Source organism: Heliconius melpomene, chromosome 10 (genome assembly GCF_056956725.1).
Source record: "Heliconius melpomene rosina isolate 202511_hmr_F chromosome 10, ASM5695672v1, whole genome shotgun sequence".
Taxonomy (NCBI): domain Eukaryota; kingdom Metazoa; phylum Arthropoda; class Insecta; order Lepidoptera; family Nymphalidae; genus Heliconius; species Heliconius melpomene.
The window spans coordinates 7052672-7076804 of NC_140398.1; the positions used below are offsets into that span (position 1 = coordinate 7052672).

General features: G+C 33.0%; 1 protein-coding gene across 2 annotated transcripts in view; it reads left to right on the plus strand.

Annotated features, from left to right (window-relative positions):
- Positions 1-24133, plus strand: part of LOC146535366 (cell adhesion molecule Dscam1-like) — a 131619-nt gene that overhangs the window by 12510 nt on the left and 94976 nt on the right. For both annotated transcript variants that reach the window (XR_014878309.1, XM_085190966.1), the window contains exon 3: positions 4194-4365. Coding sequence is in view for 1 of the 2 variants with exons in the window: in XM_085190966.1 (XP_085047092.1) it covers positions 4194-4365 (172 nt within the window). In the remaining variant the exon portion in view is untranslated. The remainder of the gene's footprint in view (positions 1-4193; positions 4366-24133) is intronic.

A 24133-nucleotide genomic window follows, 5' to 3' on the forward strand; every position in this document is an offset into this window, starting at 1 on the left:
ACATAGGATACTTTTTTTCTCATATTTGTAATATTTTCGATATATACCAATATATTAAAATACTTATTAATTTGACATGCAATTTATTCCGCCATGTTAATAACAACGACCGTTGCTAAGCAACGGTTTGCAAAGTTTGTTGTTAGAAAATGTCACACAAAATGAGCTTGCTTAACGCATTTCTCTATTGAAAACTGAAAATAATTATCATAAATATTTTTAATAAATATTCGTATAGTTCAAGCGGGCATAGCCGCGTTCGGGTCCACTAGTTGATAATAAATACAACACACTAAACTCGCCAAAAATAATAATTGTTTAATTGAAAACGTACAAAAGTTATTTAAGGGTTAATTTGGAAACAATTACGAATAAAACGCGACGTATTGTTACGTGAAGCGTCACGTGAACATTCGAACAATGAAACGCTAAACGAGGGTCCTGATATTTGCCTCACCTTTGTTTCTATTCTAGTTTTGAAATTTTATGTTTGTCATTTTGGTGCGGCTTTTATATACAAAAGTAGCCTCGTAGTGATTTTTAGCCCCCCGCATATGGCGTAGTAGACAGAGGGAACCTTGCCTAATTTTAGGCCTAATTTTTGAGAGTGCCTCTTAATTGGCGCTTTCTCTTTATACCTACATTTACATTGAACCTACAACTATCACGTTTACTCTCAGAAGCTGCCGCTTCCCTACAACGGCCTCAGTGTACATAATTGCAATAAAAAAATATTTAACTAAATTAGGATAAAAGTGGATGGTGGAATATCTTTACCCCTAGACTCCTTTTACCTGCTATATGTATGTATATGCAGACGTGAAACATAAACAATTTTATAAAGCATATTAGTAGTGATTATTTGAGTGACCGATTATTTTTTGTTCATTCACTCTTATTCTTCACATAATAGGCACTCAAGCACTGCTTAATGTTGCATGTTTTGAGACAATTCGAGATTTTTTTGCTTAAAATATATTTTTTACGATCCCTGCGTCCAAGTATAGTACTAGTGATCTCAATAAAATCCTTCTAAACATACAGTAAAACTTAATAGGGGATTCGAAAGTCCAGTCCAACTTTAAAAGTTTTCAACAAAGCTCCCGTGCCAAATGTAAAAATTTGGCGTTCCCCCAAAATGTATATAAAAGATAATAAATGTTGTGACTTTAATATTATGTTGCTTTAGTTTGTAATATAATATTATGTTCAGAAAATATGAAGAATATTTTGGAAATGTCATCTATTCTGAAATAATGGCCACAGATTTGTTTTCTAATGTTAAATATTCATTTATATAATAAAATGGGTAGGGGAAACTAGTCGAAAAACACTGTTCTCTGCATTCTGCACTATTTTACAGACATTGCGTGTTGACTGACGAATCTCAACGCTGCAGTTAGTCAAAAAGCATCTCGATATATTTCCAATAATAAAATCCTTTATTCCTTCATTTATCAAACCTGATGTAATAGTTGGGTTTATCTGCTGTATTCCCATACACAGCTGTTTGCGAAACATACCCATTTCGTTCAGTAGCACAAAAACTAATGGTCTTAAAAAGTATAAGTTTCGAGCGATGATTAGTTAAATAAAACATTTTTATTAATAAACGCAACAATAATCCTAATATTTGCTTAAAAAAGGAATAAATGGGATACTTATATACGCTTTAAAGTTTATCTATAAAAAATAAATGTATCATCATCTATTTCATACTCGTATAATACGTGTAGTCCGTATAAAACTTAGTCAATAGAAGCGTTGAAAATCGCTTATTAAAACTGTCACAGAACTAAAACTAACTTCTTTCTCCGCGATTGCATCGTAACTGCACTTTCTAACTGCACTTGTATTGCAATTACTAAGTTTATCCGTGAAACTTCTATAATATAAATGTCCACAATAATAAAAATTATGATACAATAAACAATATGTATATAAATATTTTTCTTTTGTCTACTATTATATTGTTGTATTTTCAATATTTTGTATTTGGGTATGAAAAAACACATTTATTTAATATTCCTAACTCTGATAGCATGACTGCTGTTGCTATCTATCTGTTAGAAATGAGAAATAGAGTGTTTTAACACTAAGATCCCTCTGCCTACCTTGTTACACATCGGTACAGCGTGAACAACAGAACCTTAAAAGAGATGACCAATCCACATTTCTCATCCATTGCTTAAAATTCTTGCAACTTTCATTCTGATGTCCCAAAATTTTATTCAAATTTATAAAATAAAATTGCATACATCCATGCATATTATTACACACCTAAGTCTTTGAAAATACTCAAAGGTAATAAATACACCCTATTAATATTGCAGTACAGCCAAAATAGCATCAGTTCGATATACTCGTATCTCCGACCTAGATATTTTGGGTGAGTTACGTATGAGAAAATTGCATTATTTCAACGTGTTCCTCACACAATGGATAGTTTATTATAGTTTGGTATTATTAAGAAAAACAATAAATAGCCTTTGAAATTTGATTTTAGGATTAATGCGAAATTATGTTTCACGCTGTATCCGTTATACAACAGAGATAGAGGGAACCTAGAATTAAAACTCTCTGTACACTTTCCGTCATATTCGAGATATTGAGTATTGGGTGACAAAACTTAACGCCGCATTTCGTCTTATTAAAACAACGGGGGAATGAAAATAACTCATTCCTCGATTAGGAATAGAATCCACAACGGTGTGGAGTCAGTCAGATGCTGTGCCACTACATATTTATACACATTTATGCTTAAAACGAATGCAGGTTGTCTTTTGGAGTGACGAACGGAGAGATTTACCACTAGATCGTGTCTAAACTTCTAATAAATACAAGATTAAAAGAGAAATTTAACCGTAAATGTTAGTCATTAGTGTCTGTCAAGTTGGTAAATCAGAGGATTTGGCAAGTGTTTGTAATGTAAATGATATCCACCACAACATTTAAGGCCTTAGTTATAAATACGGTAGGCTCACCTAATATATGCGTAATTTGGATAAACTACTACATTTTAATGATGACTACTAATCTCAAGAACTGCTGGTTCAATTAAAAAAAATAGGTTATATAAGACCATATTAATCGTTTCAATGTAACCCACTGGATCACTCAACGTAAAAGGTATAAAATGTGATGCACAACGAAGATGGAAGCTAGTGTTCATATATTCGTGAAATAGCATCTATATTATTTAATTCCTAAGAATTACCTCAAGTAGCTCAATATAATATTCTAGTATCTAGTTCTACTTAGCATAGATAATGAGATTACCAGAAGTGGTACAAAATCAGTACAGACGTTTGAAATGCAAACGGCACATTACGGTCTCACAGTAGCATTTCACGCCGTTAATTTGAGTATCTGTACGCTGCTCAGCCTATCTAGTGCTTTTTGACAGAAATAGCTGGAGGTAATCGATTTTTCTTTTTATTCTGTGATGATTGTGGGTTCTAAACAATTTAATAGTAATAAATTTAAAAAAACGTTTATGCTATCTATTAAACATTAGTAACAATATGTTTTTATTATATATTTTTTGTAGTGTCACGCTGTATCTTGCACATGACAAGATAGGCAGAGAGAACCTGGGAAGATAGTGTTAGGATTATAAGCAGAGTAAGGCGTGGGCAACGTGGGAAGTGGGGGACGTTTGGTTGAATTGGTTTTTCCTCGTATACGATGTCAATAAAGCATCTTAGAAAAGTTGAATGTAATAGTAGCTAGCATATTTGGTAGATATTTTAACCTTATTTTGAGGCAAAACTAATTTTGAGTTAAGATAAAAAAGTGTCAGGGCTCTATGGCCAAAATACACATCTGGGAAAATTACAATCTGGTGACCGAAAAAAATAAAAGACCGAAGTACCATGTAACGCCACATTTTATAATTATAGGTCCACAGGAAGTACCCTATAGGCTTTGATTATTGTAGATCTGAATATTTAATAATAATTATAGCTTGATACTCCCACGAGATTTCGAGATAATTGATCTTGACAGATGGACAGACGGATAACAAAATTGTAAAAATTAACTATTTGGGGATCAAAGTTCCGCCACACCATAATCAATTAAAGCGGAAACCGTAGAACAAATGGTTTGTTACTAGTTTATCTTTGCATATCCTTCTAAATGCCAAAGAAAGTAAAGATCTTGAAAAAATTTTATAATATTTCTCGTAACAGGTGGCGAGGGTCAGGAGCACGGACCTGTTTTCCTAATGGAACCTCCATCACGCTTGGTATTCTCCAACAACACTGGTGCCAGAGTGTCATGTGCCGCACACGGATTCCCAACACCTCAGCTAGCCTGGCAGCTACCTGATGGAACCCAGTTGGATGATATCCCCGGCCTGAGGTAAGTCAGCTCAAATTTTAAACTATTAAATCGAATTGATCGCGTATATTTAGTAATATATTTTTTGTAAACGCAACGTTTCGAGCACTTTGCAGTAGTCCATCGTAGGCTTGGCTAGACTGACTCATCTCAAAGTCTATTGATTTTTCCAGTTCAAAAGTTATATTTAAAATGTGTAAAAAGAAAATCGCGAAAATCAGCGATTATTATTAAATAAGCTCAAATTTGGGTCATACTAAAAACACACAATGACCTATTAGATATGAATACTATTAGTACAATTACTACAATTTTCATCAATATGATCTTTCACTTTGATTACACGTTTTGTTATATATGAGGTATTATTTTGATTGTGTAATTTATAATTAATATTTAGCTTGAATATTTGAATAAGTTTATTATTATCTAAGGTTACTGGTACATATGCATTATATAGAAAAAGTCATAAATAGTAATTGCGGGTCTTTCTTCCCGTCCTTTTATAAATATGGTTTATTTATCATTAAAGTATGCTTAATAATTATTTTGATGAATCAAAAATATTGTGCGGTGTTGAAACTCACCACTCGACACTCAATGATTGCAAAAAAAAGGAGTGTCTTAACACTGGGTACTGCTGCTTTGTTATGTGCGGCATACAGCGTCCATGAAACTACAAAAAATAGGTTTAAGAATTATTCTGCCAAATCAGAAGTACTATTAAAAATCTTCCGATTTATCATAAATAAAGATTGCTATGGTATCCTTTTAAAATTTATAACCATTTTTTTAGATTTTAACCTCCTAAACCACCTTGCATATGGCATAAAAATGGGCCTCAAGCCCTCAAACCTGGTTAACCCAAATATTTCAAAATTTGATTCATACGTCCATACTTTTTTACTCTTTCGTGGCCCAGCGCTCGTATCGTATAAATCATTGCGGCGTTTTGTTATGCATTGCCCTTACGGGAAACAGCTTGCCAGAGGCTACGTCGATCGTTCAATATAAAATCTGCTATAAATATACGGATGTATGGAACACGCATCAATTGCATGTACCGATGTCATTCTGTCAATGTAACTGATGTAGTCGTAATTTTTCTTTGCATCTGTACAGGTATTTTTCTCTTAAAATTGGTAGACACTGTGGCACAGTGGAATAACCTTTGATTACAGGCGTGGGGGTGGGGTTTGATTACCACTCAGAGGAAATAGTTATTTTTATATTTCCTTTCTTATTAAGGCTCAGTTTCATCGCTCAACACACAACGTACCCAATGTAGGGCTGAAAATAGTAAACGTAGTCCCTTAATACTAGGTTCTCTCTACTATAAAAAGGAAATCCTTAAGTAATAATTTTTTTAAGATTTTCTTTAAAAATATTCCGAAGTAAGTAGTGTTGTTCCGTTTGTTGTTCATGCCAACTGTCCTTATAACTTGGTAATCTATTGTATATCGGTGATTTTGCTTCAGATTTAGTTTGTTTAGTATGCATATTTCTTTCTTATATAAGAAGGAAGTTAATAAAAATAAAATAATTTATCTCTATCGCAAAGTATAACTAACTGCGGCTACATTTTTTCATATACGTTTAAGTGAGATATATGGACTCCTTCAGTCGTTATTACTAGGTTTATATTAAGTTTTTAACTTACATTATCTATGTATGTATTTATGGGTGTCTTATAATTTAATTTAGATTTTTATACCGATAGACCTGAAATACTACTTACATACACATATATTCTGACATAGATATCAACAATATATGTGTTTTTTAGCTTCACGCTATATCTCGCACATAGTAAGGTAAGAGGGAGGCCTAGACACCTAGTGTTAAAACACTCCGTTTCCGTTAAAAGAAGTTCCGTTTTGCTGTTTCCGACAAATCTTGCATGCAATTCGTATTGGGTGGGGGAACTCATCGCTGCTCTTTACCTCGTTACCAGAGCGAGAATGAAATTTCAAAAATATTATGCTATGATAATAAAATAAACAAAGTAATGCCATAAAAATGATGACTTTCAATTGCAAATAGTTATAATATTATTCATACAACGTTATCCTCGACTCGCTTTGTGGACACGCGAAACTCTCTTTAGGAGTTTTACGAGACACTTATTGTGTCACGTGATATATGTTCCGCTGAGAAAAATGGGACGTCCTGAAATATACTATGTATTTATACTTGGAGCAAGCTGAATTTATAATGAATGTGTACTGAATCTACTACCAGGTAATTTTAAAGGGGAATTGCGTGATGAGTAATGGAAATCAACACAGCTCTCTGTCTTCTTTCTAGAGCGAGGAAATAAAGTAAATTAATTATTTCAAGTGGGAATCGAACCCACCATATCGTGTTTGGAGTATCATTACCATCAGAAGAAACTTAATACGAGAGATGCGCGAAGCTGTTTTAGCTTATAATATAAATATCACCAATATAAATAATAAAAATCCGTGTTGGTGCAGTAAAGACTTAAGTGATCGATTGCGATTGTTGTGGATTCTAATCTCACTCGGGGGAATTGTTTGATAGAAGATAAAGCACAGTGTCGATTTCTATAGTTCCAATTTCCAATGTCTTTAAACTTGCTGGAAGCCAAATATATAGCTCTCACTAGGTTCTATCAGCTATTTTTAAACATTTCGACTACCAACTTACAATTCCTTAACTCACCTTATCATGCTTTCTAAAACCGTCCGGGCACAGCGGCACACAATCTAACTGTAAATTCTTGAGGCATAGCGTGTTGCATGGCGGAATTCAACGCCGCGCTTTGCCGATACCGATATATCTCGTTTATTAATATTTTAAGATCTTCATTTTGTTCATTGTTTGTTTGTTGGTTCTAACGTGCTAATCTTAGGAACTATGGGTTCGAAAAAAAAAAATTCTTAGATAGTCCACTTCATCAATATAATAACAATTTCTATTTATTATAGCCATAAAAACCGTTTTATCAACGAAAGCTACGGAGAGTTAATCGAAGCTCGTTCAGGAAGCTCATAAAGGCGGATATCGGGTAAACGGTATCAATGACACGCACTCCGGGCGATGTCAAATGTCGAACACTTACTTTCGCGATCTGGAGACATTATTTTACGTGGAATCTTTGTTTGAAATTTATATTTTTAGTTCTATCAATAGTTTTTTTTTTAAGTAGAAGGGAAGGTTGAGGAAATTTAGAGCTGAAATATAACATAAGAGTAGCGTAACTCAACGCCTCGTATTGTTCTAACCCGGGTTTGTCGTTGTGCTCCCCGATTTCCTCTGCCTGTCCGCACATAGAAGTCTTTGTGCGGGATACAGCGTGAATATAATATAAAAAAACAGGAACCTAAATGCTTAATTAAATCGCAAATATTATAAAAATAAATTATAATATATCCCTGTCTACTCATCTTTCTACAACAAAGTAAATGCAAGAAAAAAACTCTATAATTTTAATTAAAATTTATTCATTACAAAACTAAACATACTGTAAACTTTGTTATTTCAATTCAATTAAAACTTTTAGTTTAATATTTTAATGGACAAATTTTACGAAGTACGTTCACACTGTTACCAGTTTATACAATAACCTAAATAATTTATAGTTTTTTTGTTTTACCTACGATTTTGAATGTAAATTCTATTGTATCCGTATAGCAGGATAATCAGAGTACGATTAGTGTCAATACACTATGTTTACAACTCTAAATATTTCACTTATAAAGGCGGAACTAAACACTGCGCGTACTAACGCGCGGCGGAACTATACCAGAATGGAAAAATACAAAAAAATACTTCGCCGAGCAAGGAGACCCTATCCCATTAAGCGAGTGTGGCCTCTAAATTATTATTTAGCTTATACGCATATACGCAGATGGAACCTGGAAACCAAGTACTAAGATACTCCGTCCCCATTAAAATACTTCAGTTCTAGAGGTATTCTGTGTTAAGACCCGTAACTCAACGCCGCGCTTTACATCGTTACCTGAGCGAAGATATAAAAATATTTCTTTTTTTGTTTTCTCGACTGAGAATCGAACTCACAACGGGGCCACGACAGGGTTTTAAATTATTATTATTATATATAAAGATATATTTTGATGTATACAAGTACTTGCTGTAGTATCTAATAATAGTACACAGTCTCATGGGAAATACGAGTTCGAGCTCTAAAGCAGCCTATAACCGTTCACATGTCACAAATTTGTATCTAACGATCGACTGTGGTCCTCAAATGTGTTACATGCCTTTAGTAGGCCTATATTCTGGCCTAAGTAGAGGGAACTTAGTGTTTAGATATTCTTAACCAATATTATACTCAATTTTCAAGACATTGTTGGATGGCGGAATTAAAAGCTGCGCTTTGTCTTTACGATCTTAGGCTTTACGATCTAAGCGAGTAAATAAAAAAAATGTTTCCCCTGAATGCGAATCGAATCCACAACTGCCGCGCTTACATTACGAAGCTGCGCCGCTACACCAAGACAGCCTCTTTACTATTTCTTATTTGTCTATTCCTATTTTCAATATCATATTACAAAAACATTTATATCAAATACAGCATCGTTATACGAATCGTTCGCTCATGAATTTCAAAAAATATGCTTTGGAAAACTTATAGTGGAAATATTATCTTTAAAATATACGTCATGGAACGCATAGATCGGTTCCCCCATGAAATATGTATTAGTTACTTTGAATAGTTCTTTGAGCTGGTAATCGAAACTATGTATAATAAAAGGTTAATTATCATATTCACACTATTCGATGAATTTTCTAGTATCTAAGAAGCTTTGTTATGTATATCCATGTAATTATAGTAATTAAGGTATATTTTAAGGCCAGTTGTGGCGCAGGAATGGTTCTAGGTTTGGTTCCAATTCGAGGAAATTAAATATTTAATACTTTCTTAATATACTCGTACAAAACTATATAATAATTCACTTAATAAGTTCGTAAAATTGAAAAACTCGATTTAAATCTGTTAGTATATGGGAATTTAAAGTTTAAAAGAACGATTAAGTCTTAAAATGGCGGATTTACGGAAATGAACGTAAACTGTAAGATTGTGAATTTTATGTAATGCGTAAAAGTATGAATTTAAAATGAAAAATCTGTATATGGAAGATTCAAATTCTATCCATTTCATTCAGATATTTTTTTAACTTAAAATAAACTAGCAAAGAGGCAACACGTAAGCTGTAGTTAATAGTTAAGTATACATTTCAATCTTAGCTCCCAATAGAATTCGAAATAAAATCGTCTCGTTACGGTAACGTGGTAGTTTGTATTGTAATCAGGACCGAATCTAGGCAATTACTGAATGCAAGGAAAAATTAAAGTAACTGTACAAAGTGATCTTTATCTTGTATAGTAGGATAGGTCTGCTGTAAACACGATGGTTGTGGATTCGATTGCCGCTCAAAGAAACTTTGTTTTTTCATTTCCTTGCTCTGGTAATATGAAAAAGCGTGGGGTTGAGTTCCACCGCTTAACACGCAATATCTCGCATTTGGACAAAAAATGAAAAACAGAAAAAAAAATATAATTAATATTTTTATCTATGAAACAGACGATGCTAATTAGTATAATTTCTAAATTAAAAAAGTCATTTATAAACATACAAAAACAATAACAATATTTCAACAGATTTAAACATACAATTTCATACAAAAATGTTAAATCAGGTAATATATCTTTATTATGTATGTACGGTAGAGATATTTATTTATACAATAAGGTATACCTCAAATTACAGTCAACGAGGCTGAAAGCTCTAAATCAAATCTTAATAAGGTTTTGGTGTCCCCTTTCAATGTTAATTAGAAATTTAATATGCATTCTAATATTTTCGTACAGAAATATCTATTTTAATATAATTAAGCTTTTGGTCGATTATATTATCTGTTTTCTTTTATGATAAGTATGCTTCTCCAGCTTCATACTTTTTAGCTTCACGTAATATCCCGCATTTAACAAAGTAGTCAAAGGGTATATAGTGCTAGGGCAATCAGTTCCTAACTTTCAGTCAACTTTTCAAGACATTGCGTATAAATCAATTCGAGATTTTCAGAGATAATTTTCAACACCGCGTTATGTCTTATATTTATACTACTTATTGTTTTATTATTGTCACAAAGAAATCAAGCAAATCATTCTGCCACAGTGCACTGCACTGCACTGGCTTCACTTAATGCCACCACAGTTATGTGTTCGACCCTTACTCTAGAGAATTATTCATTTCCGCGCTCTCGCAGACATAGCGCGGCGTTAAGTTCCGCAGATCGCCACACAGTGTCTCAAGCTTAACAGTAAGGCAGAGAACGGAATATCTTAAAACAATATAAAGGATACAGGTTGAAGCTAAAAAATAAAACAACTTTTCACATCCCTACATTCGGATAGTAGACAGTCAGAGTGGACACTTAAAACCAATTATGACTTGTCAGTTTGTTACGAAACGACTGTACAGCATATTTTTTTTATTTATTTTTTTCACTTAAAATGTAAATTTTATGGCGTCGAGTTTGCTCGGGAATGTTTTTTTTAACTTATTTATTATAAAATATTTGTTAACTCAAATATGATATGCGTGTTATTAAATAGCCTCCATTTCAATTCTTTGTTTGGTTTATGTAAAACAGACAGGAATGTGTAATATAGATTGTACATTTTTTTTTGAGCTTTACACTTTTTTCACATCAAGCAGGGTAGAAGACCTAGTGTTAAGACACTGCCTAATTTGTGTAGTGACGAAACCCAACACCGATCTCTGTCTTCTTTCCAATACATTATACACTTTTTTACATATCGTCTGCTAAGCGTGTAAACTTGGTAAGGCGTTTTTGTCTGGCAGGATAGATAAAAAAACTTGCTGAAAAAGTGATGATGGTGATAAGAGACATTACAAGTTGAGCAGAACTCAACACCGTGCTTAATCTTACCAATCCAGAGAAACGATTTTTTATTAGCTTCATCCGTTTACAGCAGGGTAGACATAGGGCACCTAATGTTAACAGTCTGTTCCCTACACAGACTAATTTTCGAGACAGTATATATTGAGTGGCGGGACACAACTCCGCTCTTTGTCTTGTTACCACAACGATCAGTTGAAAATAATAATATTTCTCGTTACATTTTAGCCTAAAAAACTGTATTTATTTTAAGACACTAGCAAATTAACTACACAAATACTTTACGCTAGTTAACTATTCGCACTATCGAGTAGTATATTCAAGGTGGAGCTTTACACCGTACTATAACTCGTAGCAGTAAGCTTTCAGCTTACTAGAATAGCCTGTGAATTATGACCTTTATTGTTTAAGCAATAAGTTTTATTTATGGGGTCGACGTAGCTTGGGGGAATTTGGCTTGTTTGATACTGTATGTACTATATAGTACAGTACTTGTTATAACTGTTTACTGTTCCGGGTAGTGAATTCGATTTTTCTGATCTCTTAGTAGTTTTAGTAGGTATGTTAAATGTTTTTAAGCCGTTATTCCACACTAAAGATATTTTTTTTTAGCTTTACGAGCATATAGCACACAGCAGGGTAGGCAGAGGGAAACTATTGTTAGGACACTTCGTTCTCCATCTTCCGCCCAATTCTGAAAGCATTGCGTGTTGAATAGCGGAACTCAACGCCGCGCTTTGCCTTGACAATGAAAATATTAAATATTTAATTTCCTCGAGTGGGGATGAATACGACTGGCCTATAACACGATTATTTGCGTAGTTAACCCTCCACGCCCGCAGAAACTAATTTAAGTTTGTCCCAAATGGTATTGTACGTGAGTTAAATCTAGTTTGGGAAGTGACTGAACGATCGGCAACATTCATTATTATTTTGATTGAAATCATGTTCACTTGTTTTTTATGATTTTATTTATATACTAGCGACCCTCTTGCGGCTTCGCCCGCTTTTACTACTGGATTATTCATATGATGTATGTTTGCAAAGCACTTAAGATAATGTGAAAATTTATTAAAGCCTAATGCAACCCGCATTTTCGTAGTTTCAATAAGGATTTTCCAATTGTTTTACACAGCAAGGAATAAGGATTAGGATTTTTAGATAGTTAAATGACTATTTTTAATGCTGAAGAGGGTATTCTGTCCCTGATGAAAAGCAAGCACTACGTGGCTGCCTGTGAGGAAAATTAAATAGAATGCATCGGCCGGGAATCGAACCCGGGCAGGCGCGCAGGGACGCATGGCGATTGGCGAGCCGTTTCACAGCAAGGATTTTTTGATATTGTAACAACTTCTAAAGTACTTATTAAAATGAAAAACAGTAAAAAACAGAAAACAGTTTTGATCTACATTAAATGGCCAACGTAACTAATATACTTATTTATATGCTGAGAGTAAGGGATAAGTGAAACTTGAGTAACATACCGGTGGTGTGTCAACGGCGTGATGTGTCAACAATTAAATGCGTTTTACGCTAAAACTATTCGCAATTTCGAAATAGTGTAAAAGCAAATTTTATCTTCGTTTAACGTAGAAAATTAATAAAGTATTTTAAAGGATAAGGATTAATACCATTGTGGAAAAATATGACTCACAATAAAAAATATATTGAAATTATTATTTTTAGACAGAAAAATGATCACTACACGTTATTCTTAAAAGATATGAATATGCCGTCGTGGACTTTTTTGTAGATCTTATTAAGAGGAACAATACTCCAGTACATTTTTTTCATGTAGTACTTACCATTAAAGCAGCGCATGCGCGAAAGTGTCTCAACGGGTAGGACTTTATACACATTTATCGTATTTATGTTAACTTACATAAGAATGTACAAATAATAAACTATATATAAACCTTCTACGAAAAATACTCGACCTAATGGTGAAAACCGCATAAAAATCCGTTGGGTGGTTTAGAAGAAGAAGAGTTAGAAACAACAGACAGACACGAAAAGCGACTTTGTTTTATAAGATATAGGAAAATACAAATACTGGCCCGGGACTTTGCGTGGACTTTGAAAGTTTAAATGTAAAATGTGTTTTTTTTACGTTCCTCCCTTAATTTTGAGAAATCCTCTCTTAATGTATATTTAAAGGGCGTCGTTGAGTAACGCCACTTTGCACGCAATGCCTCCATAATTACTCTGCTATATGCGGGATACAGCGTGAAGCTGATTTTTTCTTATTTAATCTATTGATTGAAGGAGGCTGTCGTGGCGAAAGGGCACAAGCATGTGTGTAAGGACGACGGTTTTGGGTTCGATTCTCAATTGAGGAAATGAAATATTTATTTTACTCACTTTATTTTCCTCACTTTTATTTCCATTTACTCACTCTGCTAATGAGGCAAAGCGCAGCGTTAAGTTCCGCCAACCATCATGCAATACCTTAAGAATTCCGCAGTACATGAGGGAAGAAAGTATCATAATGAGAAACGGAGTGTCTTAACATTAAGTTTTATCTGCCTATCGTTCTATGTGCGGGATTCAGCGTGAAGCTACAAAAGTAATTGATTGGCAGTATAATTTATTTAATAATTTAACCAAAAAAGCTTGACATAATAGGTTTTAAAGTAACATTAAAATTGGGATCTCGGTGGCGTGCACGCGATCGACACAACGTCGATGGAACGACATGAAAGTGTTTATGTCAGGTATAAATTCTAATGGCATTATTAAAGTACCAAGCTTTATATAATAGGTGTGAGCAAATATTGTGTATATATTATCTTAAAAATATATACACAATATTTATATATATGAATATTTTGAGGCCGACTTGGCGTCCATATACGTCTTGGTCGTATATGGTCTTGAGAGACAGACAGACGGACAGACATTCCGCAAAGGTTCGTTTTTTTAAAACAGAAAACCCTAAATATTAAAATAAAACGATAAAGTTAAACATAATTTTTCAAAAAAAAAAAAAATTTTTCAACTCGATCTTTTCATGCATGATATTTTCATCTGCATTAGGTTACACTTGACCTCTACCTTTATAAATGGGCACTTACTTGAAGGATAAATAAAACAACGGATCAGTAATTCCTAAACAGTTTTTTACAAAGAATTTGGCTTAGACTATATTCTTAAGAAACAAACTCTAATATTTACACTAACTTCATAACAAAGTCTAATTAATTATATGTAACGACTCATTCACATAACAGTGTGTTATTCCCTTAACGGTGAAACTTCTTAACTTGACTTAGTAAAAATCCAGTTTGAAGTTGAAGTTGAAGTTGAAGTTTTCATTCGTAGCGTGGCGTTATGCTTCCAAACTTTTTAATACAGCTTTAGATTTAATGTAAGAAACGCTATGAAAGTTGTGGTTTAGCTTCGTTTACTCGAGCTAGTGACATCTAGTTAGGTTAAGTGATTAAAGCAGTGTAGTTATTTTGAGATCGTAGTGGCTCAGTGTTGATGGGGAAAGCGATGATTGTGAGTTCGAATGCCTGATGGATTTTTAAAATCCGCTGGTATTGAGTGCCGCTTTAACACATAGTTTGTCTAAACTTCAGCAGAACGCGGTGAACGTAGTATCTGGACACTAGATTCCCATTGCTTATCCTATTATATACGGACATAAACGAGATATGGCATAAAGCTACGAAAAATATAGTGAATTGAACCCACAACTGCCTTCTCCAATCAGACACATTCTAACGACTCTACAATAGTCAATTTTATAAAAATTTTCATACAAACACCAAAGTCACGTATAAATATTAGTTTTTCATATGACGAGATAAGCTTTCGTTAACTTCCGTCATACTTGGGGCGAAGATAAAGTTGTGTTTGAGCACCACCTGACGGTAAATCCATTTATATTAGTTAGCGAGTTGCCATTTATATTGGTTGAGGTAACTTGTAACGTGTGTATATAAGAAGATATAGAGAAATTAAGTGAATAAACACTTAATTTAATACTAGCTTTCATTTAATACTAGCTTTTGCCTACGGTATCGTCCGTATGGTCAAATGATATAACTATGGTCTGTATTTTATAAATAAGGGAGGTACCTATGATAGCAAGTACATTGGACTTTCTGAGACTAACGCGTTTAAATGAATAAATTCTTCAGTTTTAATATAAGTATAGATTTTTTATCTGTTAGCAGGACTAACACTAGGGTAATAGCTTTTACAAAACAAGGCCGTCGTAGCCCAGGGGAACAAGCGTGCGACTGTAAACACGACGGTTGTAGATTCGATTCCCACTCGGGCGAATGAAATATTTAATTAATTTATTTTCTCGCTCTCGTAAAGAGGCAAAACGTTATGTATTCATTTTTTTTACGTCATTTTGATTATACATTTGTATACGTTTGTAAGTTCAGTTTAAGACCAATTCTCTACTCAATAAGCGCTTTTGGTATCGAGCATCGAACGCGTCAAATAATTAAGCGCTAAGTGCATGTGAGCGAGTCAAGTGCCTTTAAAACGTATATAGATATGTATGTCATATAGATATACAATTTTATACGGTCTATTTAATGCTTGAGCACGTATTTTAATGGGGGGTTACTTTTGAAGAGAATTATATTAAATTATGCATAATTGAGGTCATCGTGGCTCAGTGGCTGTAAATACTATGGTTATGGATTTGATTTCTGCGATATAGAATGATTATTTTTTAAATATTTTCAATAGGATTATCTGATAAAACAAATACGGCGTTTAACTTCAATTTAGATAATATTAGCCTGTTGATTCCTGTCTTAGTTATTGAAAAAAGATTATCCCAATCTTTTCCCATCTTATCCCAAAGTTAGAAGTTAAAAAAGCGTCTTGAATATTTTCCCCCTAGCATTGTAACGTAGTGCTTAGACACTCTGTTTCCCTGTTTCTAGACTTTATTCGACATTACGTTTTAAGTAACGTTACTTAACGCCACGCGTTATCTAAAAATACTTCCGATATGACATCAATCATGGCATCAATGAGTGACAAGCACGTCGTATCTGAACCGAAAGCTCTAACAAGTCCTCATTGTCAATTCTATGAAATAACTTTTCACAAAAGCTCACTAAGTTTCAAATTAATTCCTCTGATCCAAGAATGCAATCAAATTTAAAGCTAAGATTCTTTTGTTGAAAGCAACTTGAACGTTGAAGTCGTTTTCTTTTAGATTTTCGTTACATTCAGTCCTTTTGTTGCTAGAACGGATTATGGAAGGGAATTTATTTCTTTATCAGTTCGATGCTATTTAAGAATTCTTAGTTACAATACTATTTATTACAAATTATAGTTTTCTATATTTTTTTCACAATATATGTAATAACTAGCGGACGCGCGCAGCTTCGCTTGCGTATTTAGGGGGAATTCTAATATCCCATGAAACATGTGTTCAATGAAATATTTTTAAGAGTCTAAATTTCAAATTTTATAAAAATCGGTGGCGATTTAAAGATTTTTCCATACAAACTTTCAACCCCTTATTTGCAGCCTTCGGCGGTGAATTCTAGAAAATCATGAAACACATGTTAAATTAAATATTTTTAAGAGTCTAAATATCAAATTTTATAAAAATCGGTGGCGATTTAAAAATTTTTCGATACAAACTTTCAACCCCTTATTTGCACCCTTAGGGGGAGAATTCTAGAAAACGATGAAACACGTGTTCAATTAAATACTTTTTAAAATCTAAATTTCAAATTTTATAAAAATCGGTACCGATTTAATTTTTTTTCCATACTAACTTTGAACCCCTATTTCACCCCTTTAGGGTTAAAATTTTTCGAAATTTCTTCTTAATGGATGTCCAGATTACGAAAGTAAACATCTGTCCAAATTTCACATTTCTACGCACAGCGGTTACGGCTGTGCGCGCGTCTTACCTCAGTCAGTGAGGACAAGTCCTTTTATATATATAAACTAGCGGACCCGGACGCGGCTACGCCTGCTTGTAATATAAGAATATAATTTCTATACAAATATAATATCAATCTAGATGAAATGCTAAAAGTGACTATTATATTTATTTTCATAAGGATGAATATCAAATTGACGCGGTAACGAACGCGGTCGCATAGCGACGACGGTTGTTATTAACATGGCAGAATAAATTGCATGTCAAATTAGAAAGTATTTTAATTTATTAGTATATATGTGTAATGTAATATTATATAGCCTATAGCACTGCTGAAGAATGCAGCTTTTATACAAAACAAAAACAAAGTAAGTCGATCCAGTAGATCCAGAGATCTTAGCGTTCAAACAAACAAACAAACAAACAAACTCTTCCGCTTTATTATATTAGTATAGATTTCACTTAGGTATAGACAAAATTCACCTCAATTCTTTTTTCCTATTTTGTCTAATAATATTATTTTTTACGAGGTATATAGTAAGATAATAAACAATAAGGTTTTTATTAAATAATTAGCTCGCGCCGTCGCGCGTCGCCTGCTTGAACTACTTATCTACTCAATTATTTATTTTCTCATCTAACATATTTTGATGTTTTAATAACATTAACATTTTAAAGATAATTTCAATGCCTATCTAGCTAAAGATTGAGCCAATCCAATGAAACACTTATTTTATAGCAATATTGTCGCAGGCTTACCTACCTATAGGTAACTTATTTATCGATTTAAATAAAATTAACACTAAATGTTAAGGAAAGTTTGCCAAAGTAAAGGACTTAAGATTGCATTTAAATCAGTTTCTGAGACTACTGTGATACAGAATTTTAAAAAACATCGTTTTGAGTTGTATTAGGTATACCTACCTATCAATAAAATTTTCCCCAATAATACTTTCTCATATAACTTCCATATACAGACAGAGATGAGTTACAGTTTTATCTTATTTATAAAGATTGATATTATTTTACATTTAAATAAACAATATTTTACATTATAAAGAGTTATCTACATAGGTATCTATTATTTAAGAAATAGTAAAAAGGAATATATTATAGATACTAGCGACCCTCTTGCGGCTTCGCCCGCTTTTACTACTGGATTATTCATATAATGTATGTTTGCAAAGCACTTAAGATAGTGTGAAAATTAATTAAACTCTAATGCAACCCGCATTTTCGTAGTTTCAATAAGGATTTTCCAATTGTTTTACACAGCAAGGATTTTTTAGTAGGTACCGTAATTTTAAATCTTTGCTACTAATCTTTTCAAGTACTTATTAAAATATATTTAAATGACTATTTTTAGATAGTTAAATGACTATTTTTAAACGGAAGAAATTAAAAACAAAAGCCTTCCTACTAATAACTACTACAAAAAATATGAAACCAAATATATCGCGCTGAAATAATACATACAACTCCAATTATCCAATACGTGAAAACACATCTAAATCTTCGTTGCTATGCCTCTATAGCGGGCGGGTTTTTTTTTTGAACTTGTGGTTAATGCTGAAGAGGGTATTCTGTCCCTGATGAAAAGCAAGCACTACGTGGCTGCCTGTGAGGAAAATTAAATAGAATGCATTGGCCGGGAATCGAACCCGGGCTGTCCGCATGGCAGGCGAGCATTCTACCACTGAACCACCGATGACTGCTCATGACGCGCTTGTATAAGCAAAACGTCGCGGGGCGCGTTTCGCAGCAAGGATGTTTTGATATTGTAACAACTTCTAAAGTACTTATTAAAATGAAAAACAAAAAAGACAGTTTTGATCTACATTAAATGGCCAACGTAACTAATATACTTATTTATATGCTGAGAGTAAGGGATAAGTGAAACTTGACTCGATGCAGTTGATGTGTGAACGGCGTGATGTGTCAATAATTAAATGCGTTTTTCTCTAAAACTATTTCGATATAGTTTAAAAAGCAAATTTTATCTTCGTTTAACGTAGAAATTTAATAAAGTATTTTAAAGGATAAGGATTAATACCATTATGGAAAAATATCCCTCACAATAAAAAATATATTGAAATTACTATTTTTAGACAGAAATATGATCACTACACGTTATTCTTAAAAGATACGAATATGCCATCGCGGACTTTTTTGTAGGTCTTATTAAGAGGAACAATACTCCAGTACATTTTTTTCATGTAGTACTTATCATTAAAGCAGCGCATGCGCGAGTGTCTCAACGGGTAGGACTTTATACACATTTATCGTATTTATGTTAATTTACATAAGAATTTACAAATAATAAACTATATATAAACCTTCCCTGAGAAATACACGACCTAATGGTGAAAACCGCATAAAAATCCGTTGGGTGGTTTAGAAGAAGAAGAGTTAGAAAGTTCAGACAGACACAAAAAGCGACTTTGTTTTATAAGATATAGGATATGATTAAGCTGAAAATTTTGTTTGATAGATCACGCTAATCTCAGGAACTACTGATTCAACATGAAAAAATATTTTTGTATCGAATAATCCATTTATTGAGTAGACTGTGAGCATTAATAGTACGTTTCGATGTAATTATTTCGGTGTAACTCACTGTACATGTGGCTAACGTTACCTCGGGCACGTTAAATGTGTATCGTCCACACCTCTTAGCTGTTTGTTTTTGACCACGTGAAACTATGACCAATTCATTTTTCACTTTCCATTTATTTTCTCGCCATAATGTATTAGGTAGCGTAAATTAACGCCGCACTCATGAGTAAATTAGGGTAATATTTAAATATAATATAAAATCATATAAGATCTTTCCGCGTTCAGAAAAGTGACCTTTGATAGAGTTCGCCTATATAACAATATAGTCCAAATAGGGCATGAAATGAAAGTGAATACTGAATATTACAATATTTTACGAATGGTACAACCAAATATAAATCTCTGTATCAACAATGCTCTCATCTTGTTACTTCACAAAGCATAAGCTCAATGAATCTGATGCATAAAGTGACACCAAAATAAAAGAACTTTGAAGGAACTTCGCTCTTTATGTTATCTTAATTGCAATTGGCGGACTTAATGCTAATTACTTTATCTCAACCAGCTAGCCACTTTGAAAATAATATTTAAAACTCTATGAATTATTTATTTATTTATACGGAAAATTTTAATGAATGTATATTAATATCTTAGATTTTTGTACGCCAATTTTCATATGAAAGCTTCGTGAAGAGAACATCTTTTCTTTATTATTTATACAGAAATTTATCTTTACCTTTAATGAATTTCCCTGTTTTATTCATTTATATTATTTAGCTTCACTTTTTCCTAGCGCGGTAACTCGAGAGAAAGATGTACCTACTAGACGCTACTGTCTCTGTACACGTATTTTACTTAGCTCATCGTCGTCAACTTCTTCTTTCATCCCCTCCTGAACATGGAAGGGTGATGAGTCCTCGCAGTTTTTATAAGATCTTCTATTCAGTACAATCCTTTATTGAATCATCATCATCTATATTTTTAAACGTCTCCCAAACGTTCTTTCTTGCTGCCAATGCCACATTGTTTGTGTGTTTGTCTTTTATTATTTCAAATTGAACTTAATAGTTGTGAATTTATATTTGATTCGAAAAGAACGTTTATTAAAAAAGTATAAAATTAACTAAAAAATAAAAATAAAAAAAATATACATACACAAGGTTTCAAATAAACATACATACAAAAACAAAAAAAAACACTTTTTTATCTATAACAAGTTAATAAAACCACAAAGGGTGGCTTCCTAGCTGTATAACTGTCTCAACCTTAATCTCATTACGGCGAACGTCAGCCGTCGCTTTAATTTTCAATTTTAATATTTCATGTCGCGCCCTCTTCCTCACCATTCATGTTTTATAGCGTCGTGTGTTATTTTTATATAATATATATATATGTGTATTTGCGTAGTTTTTGCTTTAAGAAGCTTTATGCATAAACATAAGGAGCTTTCGTGAATTATTGCTAGAGATTAAAGCGAACGCTTTTAGTCATTTTGAAAAGATTATTTTTGTAATAATGAGAATTGAATTATAAATGTGTATTAATGTCTTTTTTAACTCTCGATTCTCTCGATTTCTCTTCTAAGCAGAGCAAAGAAATGAAAATATTAAATAATTCATTCCCCCAAATAGGAATCGAACACACCATTGTCGCTTTTACAGTCATACGCTACTGCACCACGACAGGTAAACTATTAACTTATTGAAACAATATAATAACGAGGAACATTTAAATAAACGTAACTAGGTGGACTTCGAATCTAATTTATAACAGAACTAACTTTCACTTGCGGCTCCATACCCGTGGTAAAAATTTGCGTATGAAAATTACGTTTCTTCTCTCTGTTAGATAAAGCGCGGCGTTGAGTTCCGCAAGCTAACACGTGATATCTAAAAAATTGAGTGGAAAATAACTAACGGAGTGTCTTAACACTAGATTTTCTCTGGCTAAATTATGAACCATACAAACAGTATACATTACATTATTATTAACTCACTGTTATTTTATTTTTAATGGCTCTATAAAAATAAAACACCATGAAAGTTAGGAGAGCTTACCCCATAAAGCTCTTGTGTAATATGTTAAGGACAATGTTTTGCACTTAACGCTACCTGCCATTAGTTTAGTCATTTTAATTAAAATATATACTAATTACGTTTTTCTCCATTCTGTGTTTTAAACAGATATGTGTAGAAAATATATCTATTTTTCAATTAATCAATATCTTTAAATATTATAGTCAAAGCTATCGCTTTGACTATAATATTTAAAGATATATATTTTAATCATTGTTCGTACTTACGTATATGGAAATACACTCAACTCTATTTTTTCTTTTTCAATTTATTTTAAATTTTTAACTAAACATATATATTTACCAGAATTTAACGAAGTAAATTATTATTGTCCTCAAATTTGAACCCAAATCTATCGTATCCTAGCAGCTATATTTCAACGCTACAATAGCGCGATAAACTTAAAAAAACATATACAACTTCTTGTAAAAGTCTAGCGGAATAGGGATTTTCTCTGATTGCAATAGAACAAGGAAAGCTTAAAACTTTTAACTGGGTAAAAGAAAAACTTTCGAAAATTACTTTTCAAATTGTTATCAGTATAAGTTTGTAAAGTTGTGGACGTGTAGAATTTTAGATGTAATATGCAAATCTTTACTTGAGAAGTAAAGATAATAGGTAAAGTCACATCATCTGACCATCAGCGTTATACGAGTACTCGTAGTTGGGGGTTTGATTTTTACTAAGGAGAATCAATTATTTTCATATGAGGATATGAAAATAATTGATTCTCCCTCTGCCTCCCTCTCCCTCTGATAACAAGACAGAGTGTTGTGTTGAGTTTCACTATTTGATACTCAATATAATTAAAGTTGGGCGGTGCGTGGGGAATTTTCTACCACTTCTTGATGGGTAAAAAGTCCAGGATTCAATTTTGTGCGCCATCGAAGTGAATCCGTGGTACTATGAGACATCGTCTAACTATAAACACGAAAGTTATGGGCTAGAGAAATGATTTATTCCTTATGTCACTTAACTTTAAAAATTACATATTCTAATAAAGATATTTTTTTATTTAGAATTTAGACAATACTTTTGATATATCTGCAGGAAAGTATTATGTTTAACCGGGTAACTTAATTTTTCATATCTTAAGAGAGCTTTCTAGTTAAATCTGATAATAAATGTCACACATCGTTCGTCTATTAGACAACAATGTTCCTCCACCTCAATTATCAAAAATTTTTGTTCAAAACATATTTTTATTTAAAACTTTCGATAATTTAGGTGGAGGAGGAGGGGAAGAGGAGGAGGCTTAGCTTTTGATTGCTTTACTACTGTCATGAATTCGAACCCCATTCGAAACGAAGGACTTATTTTTATTTTCTCGCTCTGCCATGCTTCCACAAGACAAAGCTCGGCGTTTTAACACTTAACACGTTTTATTTCTAGGTTCCCTCTATGTGCTTTGCAATATGCGGGATATAGCGAGAAGCTAACCAATCAAGCAACTATCTATAAAAAAAATATTTAAAATTATCTAAACCAAAATAAAATGTAAAAAATCTAATCTATTACAATTACTTAATTTTATTTAATTTCAAAATGAAATCGACGAATCGGAATTTCTTTGATTGTAGACTAATCTAATAAGATCTATTCATTCAAAGCTCTAAATTGTCGGAGACTTTCAATGTCTTTTTTCTCTACTAAAAATGGTTGTCAACCACTGTCCCCAATTGATTCCATACAAAGGGGATTGGCCCAATTGATCCTAATCCGATTACATTTTCAATTGGCCCAATAACTGTTCAGGAGCAAATTGTTCACGTGTCCCGAAGAGAGCTTTGTTGAGCTTCATACCTGAAACGATTGGATGCTTATTTTACTATATGCCAATTGTATATACATATATACTGGTACTGGTGGCAAAGGAAAGCCCGGCGTTGAGTTCCTCCATTGAACACACAATGCCTCGAGAATTCGGTGGTGGTGGTGTGTGGGATACTGCGTAAAGCTAATAAAGACACTATACCCCGCTTTTGTTTACAAACTGCGGCGTAGAGTTACGCCAGTCAACCCGCAGTGTCTCGAAAATTGGGCAAAAATTAACAACAGGGATACAAAAAAATGTCTACTTTCAAAATCGAACTAGTAAAATTCGTATTTTAAACCAAATAACACAGCAAACCACATATGCATGTGCATGTGCATGTGCTCCAATAAAAAATGCATTTCCCCCGACACTACTCAAGCCCGGCCTGTCAGATACGTCCTGCCATTGTTCCGCTAATATCTTGTTTTCTAACTCCCCTACTACTTTATTTTGATATAACTTAGAAAATTTATTACTTATTTTAATACAAGCCGTTATTATATCATATTTGGTTTTATACAGACATCTAATCACCAACTAAGTACGTGATGGTAGT